Source organism: Alosa sapidissima, chromosome 11 (assembly GCF_018492685.1).
Source record: "Alosa sapidissima isolate fAloSap1 chromosome 11, fAloSap1.pri, whole genome shotgun sequence".
In the NCBI taxonomy this organism is placed as follows: Eukaryota; Metazoa; Chordata; class Actinopteri; order Clupeiformes; family Clupeidae; genus Alosa; species Alosa sapidissima.
The window spans coordinates 24,116,612-24,141,220 of NC_055967.1; the positions used below are offsets into that span (position 1 = coordinate 24,116,612).

At 43.8% G+C, this 24,609-nt stretch overlaps 2 protein-coding genes across 6 annotated transcripts in view; one reads left to right on the forward strand and one right to left on the reverse strand.

The window, feature by feature from the left end:
• The first annotated feature begins 127 nt into the window (after positions 1-127).
• On the forward strand, positions 128-18,285 carry cpt1b (carnitine palmitoyltransferase 1B (muscle)). The gene is made up of 19 exons (XM_042109822.1): positions 128-314; positions 1,535-1,757; positions 2,021-2,160; positions 2,611-2,782; positions 2,948-3,049; positions 4,141-4,278; positions 4,901-4,978; positions 5,442-5,549; positions 6,055-6,139; positions 7,486-7,681; positions 9,119-9,304; positions 9,479-9,584; positions 9,665-9,781; positions 13,206-13,370; positions 14,024-14,158; positions 16,127-16,279; positions 17,001-17,114; positions 17,206-17,298; positions 17,545-18,285. Exons 2-19 carry the CDS (start codon positions 1,617-1,619, stop codon positions 17,653-17,655), a joined length of 2,340 nt encoding a protein of 779 aa, XP_041965756.1. The 5' UTR covers positions 128-314; positions 1,535-1,616; the 3' UTR covers positions 17,656-18,285.
• A 2,153-nt stretch (positions 18,286-20,438) lies between these two features.
• Positions 20,439-24,609, reverse strand: part of pgghg (protein-glucosylgalactosylhydroxylysine glucosidase) — an 8,736-nt gene continuing 4,565 nt past the window's right edge. For 2 of the 5 annotated variants that reach the window (XM_042109825.1, XM_042109823.1), the window contains 8 exons: positions 24,559-24,609; positions 24,313-24,385; positions 23,822-23,958; positions 23,159-23,292; positions 22,872-22,967; positions 22,619-22,716; positions 21,514-21,731; positions 20,440-21,364 (listed from right to left, as the gene is read on the reverse strand). The exon at positions 24,559-24,609 is cut by the window's right edge and continues 61 nt beyond it. In XM_042109825.1, the coding sequence (XP_041965759.1) occupies positions 21,288-21,364; positions 21,514-21,731; positions 22,619-22,716; positions 22,872-22,967; positions 23,159-23,292; positions 23,822-23,958; positions 24,313-24,385; positions 24,559-24,609 (884 nt within the window). In that variant the 3' untranslated portion in view covers positions 20,440-21,287. Of the gene's footprint in view, positions 21,365-21,513; positions 21,732-21,934; positions 22,423-22,618; positions 22,717-22,871; positions 22,968-23,158; positions 23,293-23,821; positions 23,959-24,312; positions 24,386-24,558 lie in introns of those variants that run through there. The other 3 variants (XR_006035026.1, XM_042109824.1, XR_006035025.1) reach the window with 3 other exon arrangements.

Genomic DNA, 24,609 nt, shown 5'->3' on the forward strand with positions numbered 1-24,609 from the left:
GAGGCTTTTAAGGCACAGTACAATAACAGTGAATACTCACACACACACACACACACACACACAAGCAAGCCCTCAGAAGTGTCCAGTTACACAGAGAAAAGCCAGAGAGAGAGAGAGAGAAAGGGAGTGAGGGGAGAGAGAGAGAGGGAGAGAGAGAGAACTACAGGTCGCCTCGTTAGTTGGTTCCTGAAGGTAGTTGTGAAGGGCATTCGAGTCATAGCTTGGGAGTTCCAGATTTCTCTCACTGGAGGGACGCTACACATTTATGCGCCCACTCTGCCTCTTGGTGTGGCTAACTAAACCTCTGACCAACGGTAAGAGAACTCATCCTGTACTCACTACATAGCTAGATAGATAGATAGATAAATAGATAGATAGGTAATTTATTCATCCATATTGATTTTTTTTACTTTAGGGGTCGTATAGAAATCCTAACTTGCAAGATGATAATTGTTTGATTTCTCTTTCAGTGTTTCAGGTGTATGTTTATGTTCATGCTTCTTGGCTAACTACAGTCCATTCCCATGTACACTGTAAAAATAAGTCGGTTGAATTGAATTATAGGCTAGTTATGGTAGGCTATGACGCCTTTGCCCACTATTATGTCATTACAATGCCAAGTAATCTATATATGCTTTTTTAAAAACTAAGTAACAACTAAATACGAAAACAGAATGCGTCGAGGATATAACATGCCAATGCGTCTGTGATACGAAATTCCACGTGCCGGTCTGTCGGCTGTGTGTTTATATTTTTAAAACTGGTTTGTGTAAATAGCGTTCACTTGGTCAGCGCGCCTGCATACCTCACCAGCGCACACCGCTATATCTGGTGCTTCAACTTTGGCCCAGTTGGTCGACCTCCAGTCATATGACATGGAAAAAGAAATTCTAGCCGTCACACGTCACTCAAAACATAACCGGCGCCCCTGACCTCCCGCGTGTCCTCAGTCCGCGTGTGAATGAAAATAACAATCAATAAATAAATATAAATATCTTCGGTTCATTCTTAAACCCAACTCTCAAGCCCCTTACACATAATGTTGCTGTGTGTTGTTCAGGATCAAAACGTTCAATTAAAGATCCTTGATTACTAGCTCTGCTTTAACCCTCTCTGGTTCAATGGCTGTTTGATAGAACATAATATTCTGATTCCTTCTATAGCAACACAATTCTATGTTTCCAATCTCATTTGTGCACCTAGCAACATGCCTCACTGTGCATAGAATTAGAGCATGAATTTAGGCCTACACTTACTGTCATTGAATGTGAGTTATGATTATAGACCCTTTCAACAATAAAAACAAAAACAATGCTTGAACGTTCTATTCGGGCCCCAATCTACTTCCTCTGCATTAAGATAACATATGGAATGTTAAAACAGAAGCCTTGTGGGGTCAACTATGATGCTGATAATGGAACTCTCTTGAAAGGGTCTATAATTATGAAGGGTCTAGTCTATAATTATTATGATTTCGATAACTTGTTTGAATCATACTTTCAGCATCATGGTCATGTGACTCCTCTGACTCTAGGTAATCCCTGGCTGACCCGTTGACCTGCAGCAGGCCTAGCAAGCGTGCGTGTGTGTGGGTGTGTGTGTGTGTGGCCGGCAGGATGGCAGAAGCACATCAGGCTGTGGGGTTCCAGTTCACGGTCACCCCTGACGGCATTGACCTACACCTGAGCAGGGAGGTGCTAAAGCACATCTACCTGTCTGGGGTCACCTCCTGGAGGAAGAGGGCCATCAGGTTCAAGGTCTGTCTGTCTATCTGTCTGTTTGTCTGTCTGTTTACCTGCCTGTATGTCTCCATGTAATGATATATTGATTGATTGGTTGATCAGTTATTTTTTTCATTAATTCAGTCATTCATTATATGTTGATTGCTAGGTCGATCAATTAATTGATTGATAAGCCTTTTGTCTGTTTAATTCATTCATTCATTCTTGATTGGTGGTTGGATGATTGATTGATATGTTGATTGAATGGTTCATTCATTGATCCTTTCCCTGACGAGCAGAATGGCGTCCTGACGGGTGTGTATCCAGCCAGTCCGTCCAGCTGGTTGATCATGGTCATCGGCGTCATGAGCACCATGTACGCCCGGGTGGACCCATCACTGGGCATGATCGACAGGATTAAAAACACCTTACCTGTCGGGTCAGTCACACCTGAGCACTCAGACAGTCAGAGAAGAGGGAGATAAGTGGGATTTAGCCGAGGGGGTAGGGGGTAGTGATATGGGTTTAGCAGATGTATTATCTTCAGGGACTCAACATGTTCAATACTACAGCCATACTACACTGCTGTGTTCTACTGTAGTCTAATTATGCATGCATGTGATTGTGTGTGTGTGTGTGTGTGTATGTGATGGTGTCCATGCGTGCGTGTGTGTATGTGTGTGTGTATGCGTATGTGTGTGTGTGTATGAATGTGTGCGTGTGTGTGCATGTGTGCGTGTGTGTGTTTGCGTGTGTGTGTGTGTGTGTGTGTGTGTGTATGTGCATGTGTGCGTGTGTGCATGCATGTGTGTATGTGTGTGCATATATGCGTGTGTGTGTGTGTGTGTGTGTGTGTGTGCGTGCGTGCGTGCGTGTGTGTGTTTTGCAGTGAGTACCTGACAGTGCAGACTCAGACGGTGCTGAGTGCCGTGGTGTTTGCCACAGGGCTGTGGCTGGCCCTCATCATGCTGCTGCGCTACACACTCAAGCTGCTGCTCTCCTACCACTGCTGGATCTTCGAGTGCCACGGCAGGAAGAGCTTCTCCACCAGAGTCTGGCTGGTAAAACCCACTTATAAACTTTTCCGTAATGTTTTGATGTCAATCCAAGTTCATGTATGTTGGCTTATACTGTAAGTATGTGTATGCACAGTTTATGCCTGCAGTATTTTGACTGTGTGTGTGTGTGTGTGTGTGTGTGTGTGTGTGTGTGTGTGTGTGTTGTAGAACCTGGTGAAGATATTCTCGGGTCGGAGGCCTCTACTCTATAGTTTCCAGGCTTCTCTTCCCAGACTGCCAGTACCCAGCGTGGATGATACCATCAGCAGGGTAAGAGTACATACACACACACACACACACACACACTAACACACACACACACACACACACGAGAGGCGATTGCTCTAAGACTACAGGGAAAGCTCAGCCTCCTCTAAAATATCACAGAACATTTCATCAAATACTACTATATTACATTAGCCTACTATTCCAACTAGAACATGCTAAAAACTTGTTCAAATTCATTGTTAGTTCGTTCAGAAATAAGGTTTTGCCGGTCATCTATCGTGACTTTGCGCCTCCAAACCATTACTGTGACGACACAATCCATCAAAAACCCCATAGACGCTCGGCTTCACTGGACTTTCAATGGCACTAGCGTGGGCTGATCTCAGTGCAGAAAAGCTAGATGTGTATTGGACAAACGCCCCAAAATCATAATTTCCAGAGTGTCATAATTTCATATCATAATTTCTCTTGGAGTGAAATATGGAGTTACTGAGTTTGTGACTTGCTTTTGTTTCAGTTGTGAATTTAAGCTAGGTTGTAGCCAGCTAGCTCGCGATATAACTGTGTAGCCTGGATGCATTATGATAATGTTTACTTTTGAATAATGTTAATGTTCATAGCCATTTGATTTGATAGGGGAGATTCAACATAAAACATCAAGGCAGATGAACTTACAGAATAGTCACAGAGAAATAACTCTAGTAGGCTACCAAATAACCTAAGTGAACTGGTGAAACCATGTTTTAGAACTCTACTGTTTGGTCTAATCTGGGTTTTGGGATAACTTTTGCCCTCAAAGAACAATATAGCAACTTAATAATATTAATTTAATAATTGACCATTTTTATAGAGCTTCCCCTAATCCAAAGAGCAGCAACCGCCACTGACACACACACACACACACATGCATACACACGCACACACACACACACACACACACACACATTTACACAGATACACGCACACACAACCACACTTACATAGATACACCCAAACACACAGCCATGTATGCTTGCACAAACACACATGTACACATACACGCACAATGATCCCCCCACCATTACACATACACATACACACACAAACACATGTGCCCCCCTTCACGCAATACTAAACCGATGCTGTCTCTCTAGTATTTGGAGTCAGTGCGCCCTCTGCTGGATGATGATCAGTACAATCAGATGGAGGTTGTGGCCAACGAGTTTAAAAAGGACCCTGCACCCAAACTCCAGAAATACCTCAAGCTCAAGTCCTGGTGGGCCAGCAACTATGTACGTAACATTTAACTCTATGCCTGATATTATACTATACGTACTGTAGGTATGCAACTACATATCCCATAATAATGTAGGAGTTTGTAATATGTTTTAAAGGGACACCAAGCAACGTTTTTGTGTTAATTACTCATCTTCGTAAATCGGTATGTGGTTAAATGACTCATTACAGTGCGAATGAAGACTCTCTCGCCCGCCCCTACTGCCTGTAGGAAGAATATCCCGCTTGCAAGTTCAGTGTATCCTACCTGCCGACCGAAGCAGGATGAATTACATCCTGCATCCACAGCACAGAGGCAGGCTAACTAAACGCTAGCGATTGTTGCAAACGTGTGTATAATGGCAGAGCCGGCGAAAAAGCAGCGAAAACCTTTGACGGAAGATGCAAAGAAAAGGAAAAGAGCTTCAGACCGAGCGAAGGGGGAGTTTCTTAGAGAAAAAGCATCAGGCTTGCCTGGTGTCCCTTTGTAGTGTACAGTGTAGAAATATTATCATAAATGTTGTCCAATATCATGTGGGGCATGTAGTTTGTGTGTGTTATTTGTACATGTGTGTGTATGTATGTTGTGTGTAAATCAATGTGTTAATATTCAGGTCAGTTTGTTAATATTCTATTAAGGTGAGCGACTGGTGGGAGGAGTTTATCTACCTGAAGGGGCGGGGTCCCATCATGGTCAACAGTAACTTCTATGTGATGGTGAGAACACATACACACACACACACACACACACACACACACAGACACAAACACAAACACACACACACACACACACACACACACACACACACACACACACACAGACACAAACACAAACACAAACACACACACACACACACACACACAAACACACACACACACACACACACACACACACACACAGAAACACACACACACACACACACACACATAGGCACACACATCTAGAGACAATTCCTCATTGCACGTTTTGTGAACAGCTTAGACCAACTTGTACTGATGACAATAATTCTGTCTGTCTGTCTGTTTATGCGTCTGTCGGTGTGTCTCTGTGTGTGTGTGTGTGTGTGTGTGTGTGTGTGTGTGTGTGTGTGTGTGTGTCTGTCTGTGCGTGTATGTGCGTGCGTGTGTGTGTGTATGTGTGTGTGTATGTGTGTGTGTGTGTGTGTCGTCTGCGCGTTAGGATCTTATGTATGTGACCCCCACCCACAGACAGGCAGCTCGGGCAGGTAACGTGGTCCACGCCATGCTGCAGTACCGACGCAAGCTAGAGCGCGGAGAACACGCCCCAGTGAGAACCCCTATCTCTCCTCTCTCTCCCCAACACAGCTGATCCTGAATGGCTTCCTTCAGGCTTCAGCCTACATATTAATACTGCTACAGACAAGCACCAATATCATTTATACACAAATGAAGTTTTAAATGTTCTTTTACATCTCTTTCCTCTTCTCCCTTTCTTTCCTCTCCTCTCCTCTCCTCTCCTCTCTTCTCTTCTCTTCTCTGCTCCTCTCCTCTCCTCCTCTTCTGTCCTCTCCTCTCCTCTCTTCTCTTCTCTTCTCTGCTCCTCTCCTCTCCTCCTCTTCTGTCCTCTCCTCTCCTCTCTTCTCTTCTCTTCTCTGCTCCTCTCCTCTCCTCCTCTTCTTTCCTCTCCTCTCCTCTCTTCTCTTCTCTTCTCCGCTCCTCTCCTCTCCTCTCTTCTCTTCTCTTCTCTGCTCCTCTCCTCTCCTCCTCTTCTGTCCTCTCCTCCACTCCTCCTCTCCTCCTCTCCTCCTCCATCTCTTCTTATCTCTCCCCAGCTAAGGGCCCTTGGTGTAGTCCCTATGTGCTCTTTTCAGTATGAGAGAATGTTCAACACCACCCGCATCCCTGGCATTGACACAGGTAAGCTTGAAGGCAATAGCACTTTACCACCACACATACACACATACAACACACACACACACACACACACACACACACACACACACACACACACACACACACACACACACACACACACACACACTCACACACCCACCCACACACACACACACTTTTCTGGAATAGACAAATGAGCCTCTGAGCCCGTCCTCAACTTAACCTGACTGCGCCTGATAATATGAGAGGTCATAGGTCAATATAAGTACAGTGCAGGTGAATATAGGTCATAGGTCAATATAAGCACAGTGCAGGTGAATATAAGAGGTCATACTGTAGGTCAATATAAGCACAGTGCAGGTGAATACAGGTCATAGGTCAATATAAGTACAGTGCAGGTGAATATAGGAGGTCATAGGTCAATATAAGTACAGTGCAGGGGAATACAGGTCATAGGTCAATATAAGTACAGTGCAGGTGAATACAGGTCATAGATCAATATAAGTACAGTGCAGGTGAATATAGGAGGTCATAGGTCAATATAAGTACAGTGCAGGGGAATACAGGTCATAGGTCAATATAAGTACAGTGCAGGTGAATACAGGTCATAGATCAATATAAGTACAGTGCAGGTGAATATAGGAGGTCATAGGTCAATATAAGCACAGTGCATGTGAATATAGGAGGTCATAGGTCAATATAAGTACAGTGCAGGTGAATACAAGTCAATATAAGTACAGTGCAGGTGAATACAGGTCATAGTTCAACATAAGCATAGTGCAGGTGAATATAGGAGGTCATAGGTCAATATAAGCACAGGGTTTTGGTATGAGGTTACAGTGCAAAACTAAGCTTGGGTGCTCAATAGTGTATTAGGTTGGGCAATAGTGTGAGTGTGTGTGTGTGTGTGTTCTCCCTCATGACAGTGTGTCTTATAAATATAACCAGTACACTGAATAGCACACACACGTGACCCCACACTGATGGGATGGGGTATACACACACACACACAGCTCATTATGGCCAACTAACATTCAGAGAGCACAACCTCTGTGTGTATGTACTAAACAGTCCATCATGTTTCTGCTGATCCCAGAGTGGATATTGCTACATTGTTTAAAGTATTTCATCTTGGGTTGGGTATGTTTGTTGAGTGGTTGAGTGTGTTTGTCTGCAGTATACAGAATTCCTCTTATGTGTATGTGTTTGATTTTGTGTGTGTGTGTGTGTGTGTGTGTGTGTGATTGTATGTGGTTGTGTGTGTTTGCGTGTGTGAGTATGTGCGATTGTGTTTGTGATTATGTGTGTGTGTACGTGCATGTGTGATTATGTGAGTGTGTGTGTTTGATTATGTACTTGTGTGTGGCTAGATTTCGTGCAGCACCTGTCGGACCGTAAGCACGTGGTGGTGTACCACCGCGGGCGCTTCTATAAGGTGTGGCTCTACTTCGGGGGGCGCCATCTGTGGCCGTCTGAGCTGGAGCTGCAGTTCCAGAGGATCCTCAATGACCCCTCACCCCCGCAACCAGGAGAGGTCAAACTAGCCGCCCTCACAGCCGGGAACAGGTGACACACACACACACACGCACGCACGCACACACACACACACACTCGCTCACACACACACACACACACTCACACACACACATACACACACACACACACACACACACACACACAGACAATCACACACACACACACACACACACACACACACACACACACACACACACACACACACACACACACACACACACACAAGCACCCCCCAAAAAAAACACACACACACACACACACACACACACACACAAGCACCCCCCCAAACACACACCCACACACAAACACACACACACACACACACACAAACATAAACACACACACACACACACCCACACACATACCCACTCACACCCACACATACACACACACACACACACACACACACACACACACACACACAAGCACCCCCCCAAACACACACCCACACACAAACACACACACACACACACACACAAACATAAACACACACACACACACACCCACACACATACCCACTCACACCCACACATACACACACACACACACACACACACACACATACACCAGTGTTGTGCCAGTTCACAGCTTTTCTGAACTAGTTCAAGTTCAGTTCATACATGCTCAAAGTGAACAGTTCACGTTCAAAGCTCACAATTTTAATTCTGAACTAGTTCAAAGTTCAGTTCATTTTACTTTTTTCGTGAGATATTCAAATAAATACTTTTTTTCACACTACGAGCTAGAAATCAATATACGTTCTTTGAAGCTGCTCATGATTGTAGACATTTGCTCATGACACTGCAATTGTGGGTTTCTTACAGTACCAGGTGATGAAACTTGCAGCAGTACAGACAAGGTAGACCAGTTCTATACTTAATGCAATGAAATTCAGCCCTCCGCGCTCTCGTCGTTGCCTGCTACGCGGCGTTGCTATGCCTACCCCGCTCTGCTGCAATTCATCATGGGTAACGTTGTGCGGAAGCCAGTATGCTGCTCAACTATTCTCAGCCGGACACTACGTTGCCCGCAATGCATTGCGCACACAATGTCAAAACCATTTCTGTCTGGTGATACATGATTTAAGCGGCACCAGCGAGAATACAGGAGGGAGGAACTTTCTCTCGTTGCGTTTCAAAAGAGAAAACAAATGTCACTCAGTTTTCAATGGAAAACAAATTCCAACGTTCATTTACAGTGATGTCTGCCGTTCATGACACATAATGTGAACTAATTCACGTTCAAGTTCTTTATTAAAAAATGTGTTGCGTTCAGTTCAACGTTCACGAAAAAATGAGCGTGTTCAATGAACGCGTTCTTTTGAACTCGTTCACGCACAACACTGACATACACACACACAAACATAAACACACCCACACCCACACACACACATACACACACACACATGGCACACACCCATAACTGTCCTCATCCACTGCGTCACACACCTGTCCTCCTGTATCCCAGAGTTCCCTGGGCTCGTGCGCGTCTGAAGTACTTCAGTGAGGGAGTGAACAAGGCGTCCCTGGAGGCCATCGAGACGGCGGCGTTCTTCCTCACGCTTGACGATGAGGCCCACGGATACGACCCGGAGAAGCTGAAGTCACTGGACCTGTACGCCAAGTCCCTACTGCACGGGAAATGCTACGACAGGTGCGCTCTTCCTGCTGCTGTCTCATCGGCTGATGGGTGAAAGATATTAGTGATGGGGGGGGGGGAGAATTTGTTCTGATTAAACCCCTCTCTTTTTGTCGTGTTCTCTTTCTTTTTCTCTCTCTCTCTCTCTCTTTCTCTCTCTCTCTCTCTCCCTTCCTCTCTCTGTCTCAGGTGGTTTGATAAGTCCTTCTCCCTGATTGCCTATAAGAACGGTAAAATGGGTGTTAATGTGGAGCATTCATGGGCCGACGCTCCTATAGTGGGACACATGTGGGAGGTGAGAAACAACTTTACTCTGTGTGTGTGTGTGTGTGTGTGTGTGTGTGTGTGTGTTAACAGTATTGTCTTTCTCTGCAGTACGTGTTGGCCACTGACTGCTTCCAGCTGGGCTACACAGAGGAGGGCCACTGCAAGGGGGACGTCAGTAAGGGTCTGGCCCCGCCCACCAAACTCCAGTGGGACATTCCAGTGGCAGTAAGTGCATGGCAACTCATTCACACTCATTACATTCTCATACGCACTCATTACATTCTCATACCCACTCATACGCTCATTACATTCTCATACACACTCATAACATTCTCATACGCACTCATTACATTCTCATACGCACTCATTACATTCACACTCATTACATTCTCATACGCACTCATTACATTCTCATACGCACTCATAACATTCTCATACGCACTCATTACATTCTCATACACACTCATAACATTCTCATACGCACTCATTACATTCTCATACGCACTCTCTCATACGCACTCATTACATTCTCATACACACTCTCTCATACGCACTCATTACATTCTCATACACACTCATTACATTCACACTCATTACATTCTCATACGCACTCATTACATTCTCATACTCACTCATTACATTCACACTCATTACATTCTAGCTGCTAATTAGAATAAGTAATAGCACCGTGCTGCATTCAGAGAACTCATAATTATAATGTACTGAGTAAAGGCTGATTTTTTCCTCCACCACTAGGTCTACACGAACATTGTTGACAGTGTAGGTCCCGCCCCTTCCTTGATTTTAATTGGCTAGCTAGAGAGAAGTGACATTGACAAACCAATCAGGAACTGAGAAATCAAACTCCTTCCGTTTCATGCAAACTCCCTTCCGTTTCATGCAAACTCTCTCACACACACCACTATACTCTCTCACATATACTACTATACTCTTTCGCATACACCACTATACTCTCTCACATTCACTACTATACTCTCTTGCATTCACTACTATACCTTCTCGCATACACTACTAAACTCTCTCACATACACTACTAAACTCTCTCGCATACACTACTATACTCTCTTGCATACACTAGTATACTCTCTCGCATACACTACTATACTCTCTCTCACATACACTACTATACTCTCTCACATACACTACCAAACTCTCTCACATACACTACTATACTCTCTCACATACATGTAAAATTACTATAATAGTGAGTGTGCATGAGTATAGTGGTGTATGTGCAAGATTATGATAGTGTGTGTAAGACCAAGTATGAATTAAGGCCTAGACGGCCCCTCATAACATTCTCATACACACTCATTACATTCTCATACTCACTCATTACATTCACACTCATTACATTCTCATACGCACTCATTACATTCTCATACGCACTCATTACATTCTCATACACGCTCACTCTCATACACACCCATTTAGAGGCTGGAATGTGGTTCCTGGCCTCAGTGAGTGAATGTGTACAACTGACATTCGTTTATTTACATATTTACCATGTAGTCCAGTCATTTTAAGCCAAAATATGGGTCAACGTTGAACAAATTGCAACAGAAGAAAACTTAACTGATTTTGTATCCTCAATATGTCCTGAGTAAGGGAAAAAAAGCCCCGAAGAATCCCAATAGGGGAAAGTTTAGAAAAAGACCTAAATATACCCTATTCATGCGCCTATAGTATTTTTCTCACGCAAATAGGGGAAAAAAATTAACCTTCACATATCACCATGAAAACTACTGAGTTGATTACTTACATTAATACAAACAAAAAATGTATTATAAGTTTTTTGAAATTGTTTGTTTACATGGGCAAACAGGGCATAATGTAATTATGTATAGCTAATGTATGGTGACCCAAAACTAATTGCAACATTTGACAAACAAATTGTCCAAGGCATGGAGGAAGATAATACATGTCTTAACTGATATTATATCTCATCTAGAGGGTATATGCTTACAGAAAATATGTAGTTTATGGTGTTTAATTTGTTTTCCCTGGACAGTATAGGCCAAAATGTATCCACTTTACACTAGATTCGCCTTTACAGAATAGAGGGCAATGTATTGTGCATAGTATGGAGGAAGATGGGAAATGTCTTAAATGGTGTTATATCTCCTCTAGAGGGTATATGCTTTCAGAAAATATATAGTTTAGGGTGTTTAATTTGTTTTCCTTAATAGTGCAGGCCAAAATGTATCAGCTGTTCACTTGATTCACCTATACAGAATAGAGGAGTATGTGTTATGCATGGTATGGAGGAAGATGGGACATAAGTTGATTAATGCTATATTTCATGTACAGTGCATATGCTTTTAGAATATGTATAGTTTTGACTGTTCTATGACTTTGGTAAAACCATGACCCATGCATAGGCATGCATTGTTAATTATTAATCTTAAACTAGATTTATTAGTATAGCATGTACCTTTTTGCCAGATGTCACAACAATAGAGTCACTTTTTTGGAGGCTAACTGCAGTTATCTGCACCCTTCTGTCGAATTTGGACATTATCATGTCCATCTTCAACTTTGCCTTCACAATTTTCCTGCATTCACTAACATAAACATACTGTGCTGTCTGATTATTGTTTTAGACAAAATTGTGCAAAGTAAAGGGGCATCATACAGGCCCCTCTGATTGGACAGTCAACCCCTGGGCAAGAGGTCAATTACTATAAGTCTTGGAAAATAATGGACTGATACTTTAGTGTGATATACTGTATGTTTCAGTGACCTCTAAATCAGATTAAGCACCAAAACCACTTTCCTAGGCTGAATAATGCTTAACTATGTGTTTGTACAGATTGAACATTGTGGAACACTTACATGCAAAAACACACTGGCTCTATTTAAAGAGTCAACAACCATTTCCATTGATTCAAAGGGCCAAAATGTAAAAATAGACACCAATTTTGCAACAAACCAGTCTGAAATAAGCCAAAATTCACTCTTTGAAAATAAAAGAATGTTCCTCAACAATGCAAGATTCTAAAATTCCATGTTAAGTTAGATGGGGTCAGATATTCTTTAGAATGTGTATTCTACAACATTCTAATTACAGTTTTGTCAGTATTTGCTGAAGAATAATGCATAAAACAACCCTCATTTTAACATATTTCCACTAACTGGATTTTCATGGTCTTTTACTATGGTGTCTAGATCACCAATTGAAATAAAAACGTGAAAATAAATTCTGTTGCAATTAGTTTTGGGTCAGACCTTTGCCTGGATTATTAGCTTTGTTGTGGTATTTATACAAATTAGCTATACGTAATTACATTATGCCCTGTTTGCCCATGTTAACAAACAATTTCAAAAAACGTATAATACATTTTTTGTTTGTCTTGATGTAAGTAATCAACTCAGTAGTTTTCATGGTGATATGTGAAGGTCCATTTTTTCCCCCTATTTGCGTGAGAAAAATACTGTGTAGACGCATGAATAGGGTATATTTAGGTATTTTTCAAAACTTTCCCCTATTGGGATTCTTCGGGGCTTTTTTTCCCTTACTCAGGACATATTGAGGATACAAAATCAGTTAAGTTTGCTTCTGTTGCAATTTGTTCAACCTTTTTTCATAAAATGTCTGGACTAATGTTCCCGGTCTCTGTTCATCTAGTGTCAGGAGATCATTGAGGGCTCATACCTCCTGGCGAAGGAGATCGCTGATGACGTGGACTTCCATGGCTATGTGTTTGATGAGTTTGGCAAAGGCCTGATCAAGACGTGCAGGACCAGTCCTGATGCCTTTATCCAGATGGCTCTGCAACTAGCGCACTACAGGGTATATCCATCACATTAGCACCCTACTAAGTATGCACTGCTGCTTGCACACTACAGAGTAAGGACATCGCATTAGTACTCTACAGAGTGTGCACTTTTGCTAGCGCACTACAGATTAAGGGCATTACATTAGTACCCTACAGATTAAGGGCATCACATTAGTACCCTACAGAGTAAGGACATCACATTAGTATCTGAGTAAGGACATCACATTAGTACCCTACAGAGTAAGGACATCACATTAGTACCCTACAGGGTAAACACATCACAGTAGGACCTTACTGAGAGTGCAGTATTCGCAGTACATACTCGCAGTACATACTCCATTGTCCTCACATAATCACATCAATCTGGTACACATCCATGCTCTGTATTATTCAGGGTAATCACTTCCGGTTTCTCCTTTAGTTAACTATGTTATTTTAGTGTTATTATTAGTCTATTACACTGTTGATCTTGCAAAGAAAATAAGTAAGATGTTTCATTTGCTTAAGTCTTTAGTAGTTCAGTGCCATACTCTGTGTGAGTGTACAGTTGTGGATCTATCACACATTGAAGTAAGCTTTTGGAGCGTGATCATCGTGTGTGTGTGTGTGTGTGTGTGTGTGTGTGTGTGTGTGTGTGTGTGTGCGCGTGCGTGCGTGCGTGATGTAGGATAAGGGCGAATTCTGTCTGACCTACGAGTCGTCCATGACACGGATGTTCCGTGAGGGTAGGACAGAAACGGTTCGCTCCTGCACCTCTGAGTCCACAGCCTTTGTCAAAGCCATGGAGAACCTCAAGGAAAAGGTACACACACACACACACACTCACAGCCTTTGTCAAAGCCATTGAGAACTCCAAAGAAAAAGGTAATGCACAACACGAACCCAAACATCACTCTTATCATCACACACACACACACACACACACACACACACACACACACACACACACTCAGGGTCTGACCAAAACAGAGGCCACCTGCCAGTTAGCTGCCTCACTGCCTTTAACTGTCTAACGAGTCACTTGCTGTAGCAGGCATCAAGGTGGCAGCTATGAACTTGGTTTCGGACGGCCTAGCAAGATAGCAACACCAAATGCCATCTTCTGTTGACTTATTGTTGAGAGACTATTTCCAAGACACCAACAGATTCATAATTTCATAGAATTTTGGACGCTGAAGGCAGCATTAAGGATATTAACGATACATGTCACCGAATGAATCATCTTAGAAGGCAGTTTTTCAGACAGGCTGAACACAGACAGCACACACACAACACACACACACAGGAGACATGCACGAGTTATGAGTTATGAACTGCAGAGCCATGAGGAGCCACCAGATGGCCACCCATTCTGTTCTAAAGTCACATGAGAGACATGAACACAAACAAACCCGCGCAGCACGGGCAGCTCCAATTAAGTGGACTGGGATGAAGACACACACGCACACACACACACACATGCAGCTCCAGTTATGGGGACTGGGATGAAGACTTTGACAGCATCTGTCTGATTTCATCATGTTTGTTTTGGGCGCCTGGGACATGCTGTATTTGTTACGGTTATGGTTATGGATATGGATTTGGCAGACGCCTTTGTCCAAAGCGACACACAAATGCAAAACAACATAATATTTAAAATTGAACAGGGAACAGATTAGAATGTTGGTCAAACTATAATAAGGAGAATAGTAATAATAAACAACAATATTAATTCAATCAATAGCCTAATAAAATAAGCAATGAAAATGAGGGGAAAGGCAATAATAAAACAATAATGTCCATTCAATCAATAATATAAAAACAATGACATGGTAAGACTACATTAAGGAGATAATAATAAACAATAATGTTAAATTAATCAACAGCCTAATGAAAATAAAACAATATTATACAAACCATAACACATAAGAAGCGCTTAAACAACTAAGTGCATGTTGAACAGGAATGTCTTTAGACCCCTCTTAAACAACCCAAAACTACCACAGGAACGGAGAGCACTGAGTCTTGAATTAGACCTAGATTTTATGACTGGTCGACGTAACAGATGCTTATCAGAAGACCGCAGTGGGAGCCAATGGAGAGTAACTAGGTGAGGAGTTACATGTGTCCTCTTTGGCTGATTGAAGACCAGGCATGCTCCAGCATTCTGAATCAGCTGTAATGATCTTATTACACAAGCGGGTAAGCCAGCTAATAGTGAATTACAATAGTCCAGTTTAGAGATGACCATAGTCTGAACAAGAAGTTGTGTGGAATCTTGTGTCAGATAAGGTCTAATCTTCCTAATGTTGTAAAGCATAAACCGACATGATTTTGCAATAGAAGCTACATGCTCAGAGAAGTTAAGTCGGTCATCAATTACAACGGCCAAGTTACGTGCCGATCTAGTTGGGGTCAAGCTGGATGTTAATCTGTTGGAGAATAGCTGTTTAGGGTCGTCCTCACATAAACGTTCTGCTGGTGGTCATGACATCAGCCTGCCTCTGTGTGTGTGTGTCTGTATGTGTGTGTCTGAGAGAGAGAGAGAGAGAGAGAGAGAGAAAGAGAGAGAGAGAGCATGTATGTTTATCTGTGCGTGAGTAACATACATCATGTATATGAGTGTGTGTGTGTGTTCTTAACTGTTGTTTTGATATGTGTGTTGTTAAATGTTGATTGGGTATATGTGTGTGTTCTTAATTGTTGTTTTGGTATGTGTGTGTTATGAATTGTTGTTTTGGTATGTGTGTGTTCTTAACTGTTGTTTTGGTATGTGTGTGTGTCTGTGTAGAAGGAGGAGCGTTTGGCTCTGTTCCGGAAAGCGTCGGAAAAGCACCAGCACATGTACCGGTTGGCAATGACCGGTGGGGGCATCGACCGGCACCTCTTCTGCCTCTACATCGTCTCTAAGCTGCTGGGCATCGACTCACCTTTCCTCAAGCAGGTAGGACACACATGCACATACACACATACTGTACATGTACACACACATAAACACACACACACACACACACACACACACACACACACACACACACACACACACACACACACACAAACACAAACACATACACACGCACACACACACACACACACACACACACATACACACACCCACACAAACACACACACACACCATGCACACACACACCTTTGAACAGACTTGGAACTAGATGCCCTAGTTGGAAGTTATGACAGCACCAGGCCATGAATAGTTGTGTTCCACTGTAGCACATGTCACAGAGGAAGCTGTGATGCCAGAAAAAGCTCTCCACTGCTGCCATAAAATATCTCCCAGTCACTTAGTCATAAGTCAGCAAGCCTTCTTACAAAGGTCGAAAGCTCTCTGTCTCAAGTCCTAGTATCTCCATGGGTCTGAAGCCCCCCCACCCATTACGTAACTCCCCAGATCCAAGGCCACGTCTGGTATTAGGCTGTTTTAAAATAATGCAAATAAAAACAACAAAAGCACGCTTCATTAACCACACACACACACACACACACACTCCCAGCTATTTCCTTGAAGGATGTGTGTTGAGGTCTCTTGAATTCCACAAAACTATCTGAGTTCACATGCCTGAACACACCTCATACCTCCACTGGTGCTTTGTTTTCTTCTCTCGCTCACACACACACACACACACACCCTCCGTGTGTCTCTGTAGGTGCTGTCGGAGCCTTGGCGCCTCTCCACCAGCCAGACCCCCCAGCAGCAGATCAACCTGGTGGACCTGCAGAAGCACCCCAAATACGTGGGCCTGGGAGGGGGCTTCGGCCCAGTGAGTCACACCACTGCACACACACACAAACACACAGTTTGTTTTCACAGATACACACACACAGATTGAAAACACATTATTGTTTTTCCAGGTAGCGGATGATGGTTATGGTGTATCTTATATTATCATTGGGGAAAATCTCATCACATTCCACATCTCCAGCAAATTCTCCAGCCCAGAGACGGTGAGAAGACACACACACACCCACACACACTCTTTCTCACATACACTCTCTCTCACACACACACACACTCCCTCTCTCACACACAGACATACACATTCACTCTTTCTCACATACACACACACACTCACATATACACACACTCACACACACTCTCACTCACCTCACACTCTCTCTCGCTCTCTCTCTCACACACACACACATATACACACACAGACTGAGTAGTAGTGTCGTTCTCTGTCCCTGTAGGACTCCTACCGGTTTGGCCAGAACATCCGCCAGGCCATGCTGGACATCCGAGCGCTCTTTGAACAGAAGAACGACAAGAAGAAGGAGAAGGAGGAAAAAAATCACCTGTAGCCTTGACCACTGCACATCTCACGAGACACACCCCACGAGACACACTTCACGAGACACACCCCACGAGACACACCCCATGACACACACCTCACGAGACACACCCCATGAGACACACTTCACGAGACACACCTCACGAGACATACCCCATGAGACACACCCCATGAGACACACTTCACGAGACACACCTCACGAGACATACCCCATGAGACACACTTCACGAGACACACCTCACGAGACACACCTCACGAAACACACCCCACGAAACACACCCCATGACACACAGCTCACAAAACACACCCCATGACACACCCCATGACACACACCTCATGAGACACACCTCATGAGACACACCCCACGAGACACACTTCACGAGACACACTCCACGAGACACACCCCATGACACATACCTCACGAGACACACCCCAGGAGACACACTTCATGAGACACACCTCACGAGACATACCCCATGAGACACACTTCACGAGACACACCTCATGAGACATACCCCATGAGACACACTTCACGAGACACACCTCACGAAACACACCCCATGACACACACCTCACGAGACACACCTCATGAGACATACCACAGCTGCTTACACAATCACTCTTAAAACCGGACAAGAGAGACAGAATCTCCAGCCTTTATTTCAAATGAGCTTCAAGTCTCTAAGGATGGATTTACATAGATAGTGACTACACCATATGTACAGGCACAATAGCGAGGCACTGACTGAGAATGAAGACTACAATCTAAAATATAAGCCACTGAGCCTTCATAGCACTTTGTCCACAAGATTTGCGATGACAAGAGTGTTGACTTTAGTTGCACATCAGGCCAAAGGGTGAGTTCAGAGTTGGAGAGGCGTGTACAGAGTTGGAATCAGCTGCTTTTTGAGATGCTATTTTTATGGAAATAGTGCCTCTCAGAGTAGCGCTCTAAGCAGCACAGCATAGAGCATCTCTGCTGCACAGCGTAGAGCATCTAGGCTGTACAGCGTAGAGCATCTCTGCTGCACGGAGTATAGCATCTCGGCTGCACGGAGTAGAGCATCTCAGCTGCACAGAGTAGAGCTCTCAGCTGCACAGTGTAGAGATTTAAGATGTAACTAGCATCACAAGCTCTACCTCACCCAGTAATATTCATTAAGATTCCAAGAGACCCTTTAGTCAGCTGCTTTTGGAGATTAAGATGTAACTAGCGCCGCACAGACTAGAGCTCTCATGAGGAAGATAGCCACTTTACTCTCACACCCAGCAATACTCATTAAGAGGCCATGTAAGAGACCTTATAGCCATTATCTGTGGCCCACAGCAGTGAAGACTTTGTAGCACACTACACTGACTATGGGCCACCTAAGTGCATACTTTGTAGTACACTACACTGACTGTGGACCACCTAAGTGCATACTTTGTAGTACACTACACTGACTGTGGGCCACTTAAGTGCATACTTTGTAGTACACTACACTGACTGTGGACCACCTAAGTGCATACTTTGTAGCATACTTTGCACTCTTCAGTCTAGAAATAAAATGATAAGAAAATGTAGAGAAGTAGACTACTTACTAGTAACAAGGTAGTGCACTAAGCATTGGGTTGATGGCTGACGTATTAAAGCTTTAATGTGTGATGAGATGCGTAATATTGATATGTGGCCCCTGACACAAGTGTGTGTGTGTGTGTGTGTGTGTGTGTGTGAGGGATACATGTGGCACAAGTGTATGTATATGTACAGTTGTAAATACTCTGAGCTTTGGGCTATGTACAGCGGAGATTCATTATGTATGGGTAATCTGTATTAGATAAAGAAAGATGTTTGTGGATGTGTTGTTCTCTATGCTCTATGTTCTGTTTTGAGTTTTGAGTCATTATTTACACTTGTATAATGAATACTAGAAACACAAGACAGATCTGTGCAAACCATAGATGATATCACATATCAAAACACACACGTGACATATATTCACATCAAAACCCATGTCACACATAAAAAAACACACATGCCACATCAAAACACACACACACACACATCACAACACATGTCCCACACACATCAAAACACACACATACACACACACACATGCAGTGTCTGGTTTGTTGTGTTTATTGGGCCTGGTTACAGAGTGCCTCATGGTACCAGGGAGCTAGTCATGTAAAGGCACCAGTGGAGATCAGGCCTGATCATATCCAGTGAGATGATGCGTACCAAATGATTACAGACACCAACACCGCACTGACCTGTGGGGTATACTACGAATCTCGATTAGTGGGTTAGCGAGGTATGTTGCACTCAAAGCCAGGGTATGCTGTGACATGAAAGTGAATCTGTTTTAGCGTCGCTATATGACCATGGTATCTTATGCTCGCAACTAAAGCTGGTCGGGAGGAGGTTACGTGCTAAGTTATAGCTCAAATCGTGTAATCTACCGCCCACTGACCAATTGGTTGTCTTGAAAAACGAAGTTCTCTCACGTGTGGGATTCTGTCATATATCTTACAGGTGGAGCTCTGCCTCTACAAACATTTTGGATCTCGAATGCGCTTTAATAGTGTTGTGCGTGCAAATATGCCACTATGGACGTGCATACCATACATCTGACAATCGATTTATTTGATGTAGGCTTGACACTAAAAATGACCGCAGTGTAGATTACACTATCGCTCATAAATGCGGAAGTAATTGTTTTTTAATATAGTCTTGTGCATCTCCACGTTTCACGATTGGCCAACGTCATCCCAACACAGAGAACACGCACAGATCTGAGCTGAAAGCCTAGTTTGACAAATATATCACATAACTGCTATCGTATCACTTAACGTATACCCGAGTCAAGGCTTTGTGAAGCCTTGATATGTCTACATAGCCTAGATATGTCTGACGTGCTTCATAGTATACCCCACTGATCATGTCCAGTGAGATGATGAGTACCAAACGATTACAGACACCCACACAAACTGACCATTGACATCTATTAACATATCAACGATTACAGACACCCATAGACTGACCATTAACATATTAACGATTACAGACACCCATAGACTGACCATTAACATATTAACAATTACAGACACTCACAGACTGACATTAACATATCACATCCAGTGGTGCTCTGGCCTGATGAGTGTGAAACGATTACAGGTACCCACATAGACAGACATTATAAAGAGTACAACATGATTACAGACGCCCAAACAGTTCAGACTGACCATTAGCAAATCATCACCGCATCTTGTGTGGACTCATTGGCTATTTAATTTATTATTTAATTAATGATATGCACTGAGAATGTTTTTCCTCTTTACATTTTAATGTATCACATCCCTGGTGTGTGTGTGTGTGCGCGCGCACGCGCATGTCTGTGTGTGTGCGTGATTCCCTGGTTTTAAACAGCATAGATTCAGACAGTGCTTCCTGAATACTGTAAGTGCAAGTGTGTGTGTGTGTGTGTGTATGCATGTTAGCCTGGAAGCTAAAGTGCTCACATTCTAAGGCCAAGGTGTTTCTGTGGTAAATCTGACTAAATCATCCTGTAGGTATAAACTGAAGACTGAAGATTGGGTGAGGTGAGGTGACACAGCCGGTGGGTCCTGGGTCCCTCTGATGAGTGATTGACATCGGCATAGTTAAATAGGCCAACAGGATTGTCCTGAATCCTGCCTCCTCAGTTCTCCCGCCTCTCGAGGGAAGGTCACTGTTTGGCCTGAGAAAGTGTTCATCAAATAATTAGAAACTTAGTCGACTAGTTGGTGAAACCCCTAGTGTGTGTGTGTGCGTGTGTAGTGAGTGTGAGTGTGAGTGTGTGTGTGTGTGTGTGTGTGTGTGTGTGTGTGTGTGTGTGAGTGTGTGTACCTGGTGTGAGGGGAATCCTAGTCCCTGAGGCTTTGAGCACCACCTCCAGGGCGCAGGCCTTCCCAGCATGCTCTGTTTTTTCCCACAGCTTCACGCTCACTTCCTCCCCCTTCACCAGCCAGTTGAGCTTGTTGCCTAGGTAACTGACCCCGGTCACGCTCAGCTCTGCAACAGCCCCAGTCAGGACAGGAGAGAAGGACAGGCAGTCCTTCTGGACCCTACAGGATGCCCCACATGCCACTCATTCAATCCAACCAATCAGGTGAAATTATACAATGCCTAGTTCTGCCCACTGAATCTAATTGGCTGAAAAGCATTCTAATTGCAGTTATTTGTTATAACAGCACAGTTTTGTAATGTTATCTAGATCAGACTCATTCCACTGAGTGCCTACAGCAGCTGAGATCCTGAACGTTATTACCTTGCAGCAGGGTTGTAGTACTCAAGTCCAGTCTTGACTTGGTCTCAACTATTCCTGGTCTTGACTTGGTCTTAACTATTCCTGGTCTTACTGTAGACTTGAACGATTTTGACTCAGTCTTGACTTGGTCTCAACTAGTCCCGGTCTTGGACTTGATCGATTCTGACTCAGTCTTAACTTGGTCTCAACTAGTCCTGGTCTTGGACTTGAGCGATTTTGACTTGGTCTTGACTAGGTCTCAATTAGGCCTTGTCTTGGACTTGAACAATTTTGACTTGGTCTTGACTTGGTCTCAACTACTCCTGGTCTTGGACTTGAACGATTTTGACTCGGTCTTGACTTGGTCTCAACTAGTCCTGGTCTTGGACTTGAACGATTTTGACTTGGTCTTGACTTGGTCTCAACTACTCCTGGTCTTGACTTGCTCAACTAGTTCTGGTCTTGGACTTGTCTTGGACTTGGCAATCGTGGTCTTGACCACAGCTCATCTGTTTCATAGTAAAATGCACTTCAGTTACATTTGCATGAACAATCTGTCGGCATGCATACAGCAACATGGGGTTACATCATATTAATAATATATGTCTGAGGATGTGTATATCTGACTCTGCCAGTGTGTATGTGTACGCATGCAGGAGTATGTGTGTGTGTGTGTGTGTGTGTGTGTGTGTGTGTGAGTGTGACCTGAAGCCGGTGTAGCCGAACAGCACGGCCTGTAGGAAGCCTCCCATCCCTGTGAGAAAGTTCACAGCCCCTGATCCATCAGACGACTCACTCCACACCTGAACAGAGAGAGAGAGAGAGAGACACAGAGAGAGAGACAGAGAGAGACAGACTAATATTTTGTGTGTTTTATATGGATAGTGCGTGTGTGCTTGTGTGTGTTTTGTATGAAATGTGTGCATGTGTGTGAGTGTGTGCGTGTGTGTGTGTGTACCTGAAAAGGTCCCTGGATGTTTTTGTAGCATTTCTCCAGGAGCTTCTGTGCTCTCTCTGTCTCTCCTAACTCCATCCATGCAACCGCAAACATGCCCTACACACACACACACACACACACACACACACACACACAGGGTCACATAAATACACACAGAGAGACATACACACAAATGTAAATATAAATGGACACACACACAGCATGTTGCTGCAAAGAGAAGCATATGTATCCTCATACTGTAATATCACTAGTGCACACACACACACACACACACACACAAAGCTCACCCAGGTCATAGCAGGGCCGCGTGGATCAGTGACGGGTTCGTACGCTTCCAGATCATTCCGTCTGACCTGGGAACTCATGGGAAGACCCAGTGGGTATCCTAGCAACACCACGTCTGCCTGCTTCACCACACCACCTGTCGTAGAGGTCAGCGATAGGTCAACAAAAGGTCACCACCCTTGACCAGTGTCTGACCTGGTGACCACGGCTCAGTACTCAGTACATTATAATTATGAGTTCTCTGAATGCAGCACGGTGCTATTACTTATTCTAATTAGCAGCTAGCCAATAGCATGTGTGTGTGTTCACTCTTCCTGTAGCCACTGAACTCTGGGTAATATTGTAGCTCTGGTTCAAATGAGTGAGTGAGTGAGTGAGTGAGACATAGATAGATACTTTATTGTCATTCTCACAACATGGGAGCATGAGGAGAGTGAAATAAGAACTCAGGTCTCAGTGCCAACAAACTACTGTAGTCATTATTAAATAAATAAATAAAAAGATAAAACTTTTCCTCATGAGCCCTATCCTTCTAAAAACATAAGAACACATCACAGTGTTTCAGAATAGCAGCAAGTAAGGACAGTAAGTGCAGTGCAATTGTTTAGATGACTCAAGGGCATGCGAGTATGTGTGTGTGTGTGTGTGTGTGTGTGTGTTTTCACCCTTAATGTAGCCCCTGAACTCTGGGTGATATTGGTGATCTGGGTCAAAGGGGATCTTGAGCCGGTCGGCCACCTCCTGCCACTCTGGAGGAGCCGGGTGCTGCAGCAGGGAGGCTAGCTCTACAGCAAAGAGCAGACTGGGAGTGTGTGTGTGTGTGTGTGTGTGTGTGCGCGCATGTATGTGTGTGTGTGTGTGTGTGTGTGTGTGAGTGTGTGTGTGCGCGCATGTGTGTGTGTGTGTGCATATGTGTGTGTGTGTGTGTGTGTGTGTGTGTGTGCGTGCATATGTGTGTGTGTGTGCGTGTGTGTGTGTGTGTGTGTATGTGAGTGTGTGTGTGTGTGTATGTTCATGAGTGTGTGGTAAAGATTGACAATGGAGGAGATGACTGTTACTACAGCAGTAGCAGAAAGCCGACAGCATGAGCAGATAAGACACACACACACACATATGCACACACACACCACACACGCACACACACACACACACACACCTGTTCTTAGCGACAGTGTTTGTGAAGACAGAGTCATCCACATTGTAGTAATACTCGTCTGGAGGCATTACACCTAGAAAAACACACAACACACACCCATATCATCTCACATCGCCATGGCAAAGCCTGAATGATTTTTGGATATAACAGTCTCATGGTGATCTAGTAATTGATAGAATTGGTGATCATGAGAATTGGCATTGAATGCTGAGGCGCTGCAGTGGATGTCACTGGATGTCACTCTACCTTTGATGTGATATGATTGGTCCTCAGAGCTCCAGGTTACCCGGGAAACCC